We start from the raw sequence: 3,862 nt of genomic DNA, 5'->3' as shown, positions 1-3,862 counted from the left end.
GGGGAATCTAGAAATAATTAGGAAATCATCACGATAGTGTAAGGGAAAAATCCTCTGGCAAATGAGAGAAACATTATTTAAAGGGGTCACAAGGCAAATATTTACTCATTTTATTTTCTCAGTGGATCATTTGCTTAGATTTCTTGTTAGGTTTTTGAATTGCTGGACAAAACAAAAGTGATGAAAATACCTTGAGCTCTAAGGTCGTGACGGGGTTTTGTTTTTATCATATTCTCATATTGCATAGACTGAGTATCTAATTAATGATGGAAATCCTCACATTTAAAACTTTTGCCCTAGAAATACTTGACTTGGGCACTGATAAACAGCAGAAAGTGAATGGATAATGAATCGATGGAATGGGTTTTTAATTTCTAAATGCCTTGGTCCACAAATGCCTTGGTCTGAAATTACACAAAAAAGCATAATTTTAACTAAAGCTACTACCAACCACAGGCTAGGAAAAAGGTTATATCCTTTACAAACTTCAATAAGTTAAAATCAGTGCTTTTAGAGACCTGCCATTGATTGACTTTTTAATAGGGAGTATTTATTGGCCAGCAGAGCTCAATTCACTGCAACAAAAGAAAAAAGCAAATCAAGAAAACATCTTTGTCAGTCTGACAACACATGCAATGGAAACAACACAACTAAACACAGCAACAAACCTATTTTTGTTCAGCAAAAGGCTGTCCTCCTTTACTTAAACTGAAAGCAGATTAGAAAGGGATTTTTAACGGACAGTTTAAACAAGATGAATGATTATAGTAATATGAGCCAGTGCTCATAACATTTCTTTTAGTTCAACTTGATAATTTAATGAATAGTAAAAAGAAAAAAATGTTTTGAGATTGAAGGTGCTTCCTTCCTTCCAGCTTGTGTGCTTTGCAGCTACCGGCTAAGGAAGGAGACCTGCTTGTCTGTCCTGCAGTTACCACCTCCCTGCCAGCAGAGGCAGCAAAACAACTTCTGTGATCCTTTATTACCAACATAGCCACTTATACAATCTCCATAAATCATGCTGAACCTGCTAATCATAGCTCAGTATCCATCTTGCCCAACATCCTAAAATAACACAGCTGACATTTATTCTTCTGTATCTTGTGAGTTTAAATCATGTAGCTCTGAACACACAGTGTATGTGTGTTTGTATTTGCATGTGAGTGTGGGGATGCACTATGTTTAGGACCACTGGCATGAGCAGTCAGTGGGCTCCTGGATAGTGTAGCTGACCCAAGTTGAGTTGCTGCTGCAGTAAAGCTGCACAGAGCGCCGCTGCAGACCAGTCTCTCTGCAGCACTTGCAGAAGCGAGCGTACGTATTGATGTTATAGTTGTAGATGCTGGCGGAAGGACACTTTCCATCGCACGACACGATGTTCACCTGAAAATGGAAGGGCAGATGTCTTTCATGTAGAAGGAGCAGACAGAAGGCCATCAAATAAATGCACAAATAAACTTTGGGAGGGAGAGGCAGCCATGTTAAGCTTAAACATGAGCAATATCAAAAACTATAAACACCAAATACTGAAAATTGAAATAACTCCTGTTGATGGCTGCAAAAAATTTGGTGTTAACTATTCAGATGGTGCACATCAAATAATCTCCTGGAGAAATCATGACCACCACAGCTTCCAGAATACTTTGAGCTAGCCAATGGCATTGCTGCACTTGCATGAACGAAAACTCTACACACACTGCAAGAAATGCAAAGTTAAAATAGGATGCTAATAACAAGCTGCAACCACAGAAAGTCAGACATGAGTGTTTACCGGTCTGTTGCTGCGGCAGTCATTCTTCCTGATGGTCATCCTCACTGTCACCTTCTGACATGACTTTCCGTCTTCTTTGCCTGTTCACACAACAAGCCAGAAGGAATTCATTGGAATGAAGGTAAAAAATACTCATAAGATGATAAGGATGTGAACAAACACCAGGAATTGGGAGGATGAGGACAGAGGAAGGAAGGCGATCAAGAGCCCTGAGAAGCTCAGAAGCTGTTGATCATGCAGAAGTAGTTTAGCCATACATAACCTGAAAGGAATAAAACCGAGGGTGTGTGTATAAGAACTTTGCAGCTAAAAGCATTAATGAGAAAACTTTCCACTCAGGGAGAAATGATCAATGAGACTCAGCATAAACATTCAAAACTGCTGGAAGGATAAAATCTGTCATACATTTATTCTCAACATAAATTAGCTTCGACTAAAAACAAAATAAACTGATGTTTAAACAAATACAACAAAGACAGAAACACGAACAAAACGTGAAATCTGCCATCAACACACATAGCATTAAATTAAGATGTTATGAGTGCCATTTAGTTTTCTCAGAATGAATCTCAGGACACTTTCTCTACCGCCTTGACTGTCGCCTGTGTTATTAAGCTGTTGTGTCATTGATCTGGACTAAATGTGTGTTAGTTTGTTTGAAGCTACTCTTTGTAAACTTACATAGATAACTCAATTGAACTCATTTTATTGTTTATTTTAAGATTTTATTGTAAAACCAAATATTTTGTACCCCTAATCCTGCCACCCTAAAATGAATTACTGCTTTTTTGTTTGCACAGATGATACTACTAAAAGGATGAAATGCCACACACAGAAGATTCTGTTTCCCACACAGCTCCCTTTGGAGGGCTGCAGCTATAGTGCAGCAGCATGCAAATCTTCAGCAGTTCAATGAAAAAAAGACCCGCAGCACTCCCAGCATCATCCCACTTCACTATCTAGTGACACATGCAGATATCTAAGCCCGACTACTGGGCCACTACCAACAGTACATTGTTGGCAATCAACAATGCACTGCCCAAACAGTGCTAAATGGGGAAAAAGTTTATTTGTTGTGTACATGTACACATGGGATCAAGGGGGAAAAGGGGGGTGGGGGTGGGGGGTTCTGTCCTCTCAAGTGTGATGTCATTTTTCATGTAAACCAATTAGACTAGACAATTGGACACCATATTTTCTAAAGCCAAGTGAGATAGAAAGCAAAGAGGAAGCTACATCAATTATGTTTTTTTCCACATGGACTTGGAGTGAGACAACAGATGAGAGGACTTTTCTGCAGAGGGGAGTAGGTGTCAGTCAGACTTTGGGGTTTCCTGTGTGTGTTCTGTTTTTTTTCTTAGAGGGAGTACATTGTTGAATATCAACAATGGCACTGGTAAGCCTTGTTGTTTGGTACCTCTTTCACAGTTTGTGTTAACTGTGGGAGTCAGGGGGCTAACAGGGAAAGGGAAGAGAGGGAATCCAGTACCTGGTGGGATTGGTACACGATGGTAAGCTGCAGCACATAAACCATAAACCCACTTGTATGTCTTCAGTTGCTTTTCAGTGACAAGAGCTTTAATCATTTGGCATTTTAGAGCAAGTCTGTCATTATTTGTACTGATGACACAGAGTTCACTGAAAAGCACACTGACAGTTTTCTAATGTAAATAAACAGAAGACAAATGTAACGGAAAACAGCAGCTGGGTTCCAGACGTGAGCCAATTCAGACAATGTGACTGAGGATTTTAGACTGAAACGAGCAAACTGAAGGGCAAACATGTCGGAAACATGTTGAGCGGCAGATGAAGGCGCTCTTCAGTGTCAGCTGCAGGCTACAGCTCTACGCTAACTACACAACTGCTGCTGTGATGCTCTCATTAGATACTCACACGTCTTGCAGCATCCATCCATGTAACTTACAACAGTTCCACCGATCTGAGTGCAGACGAGAGTCACAACGTTAACACAAACACAGAAAAATGTATTTTTCCTCCACAGTTTGGCCAGCACAGATTCTGAACTTTGATATTCTTCAGTAGGGCTGCCATGATTTGTCGACTAGTCACGATTACGTCGACTATCAAAAT

At 40.1% G+C, this 3,862-nt stretch overlaps 1 protein-coding gene across 1 annotated transcript in view; it reads right to left on the bottom strand.

The window, feature by feature from the left end:
• Positions 1-6: 6 nt before the first annotated feature.
• Positions 7-3,862, bottom strand: part of otog (otogelin) — a 66,592-nt gene continuing 62,736 nt past the window's right edge. The window contains exons 54-56 of the mRNA XM_042212939.1: positions 3,665-3,710; positions 1,772-1,851; positions 7-1,383 (exon numbers count right to left, since the gene is read on the bottom strand). Of these exons, the coding sequence (XP_042068873.1) occupies positions 1,183-1,383; positions 1,772-1,851; positions 3,665-3,710 (327 nt within the window). The 3' untranslated portion in view covers positions 7-1,182. The remainder of the gene's footprint in view (positions 1,384-1,771; positions 1,852-3,664; positions 3,711-3,862) is intronic.

The sequence above is a fragment of the Haplochromis burtoni genome, unplaced genomic scaffold (genome assembly GCF_018398535.1).
Source record: "Haplochromis burtoni strain Fernald_Lab_line unplaced genomic scaffold, NCSU_Asbu1 Contig_401, whole genome shotgun sequence".
Lineage (NCBI taxonomy): Eukaryota > Metazoa > Chordata > Actinopteri > Cichliformes > Cichlidae > Haplochromis > Haplochromis burtoni.
This window is presented reverse-complemented; position numbering and strand designations above follow the sequence as displayed.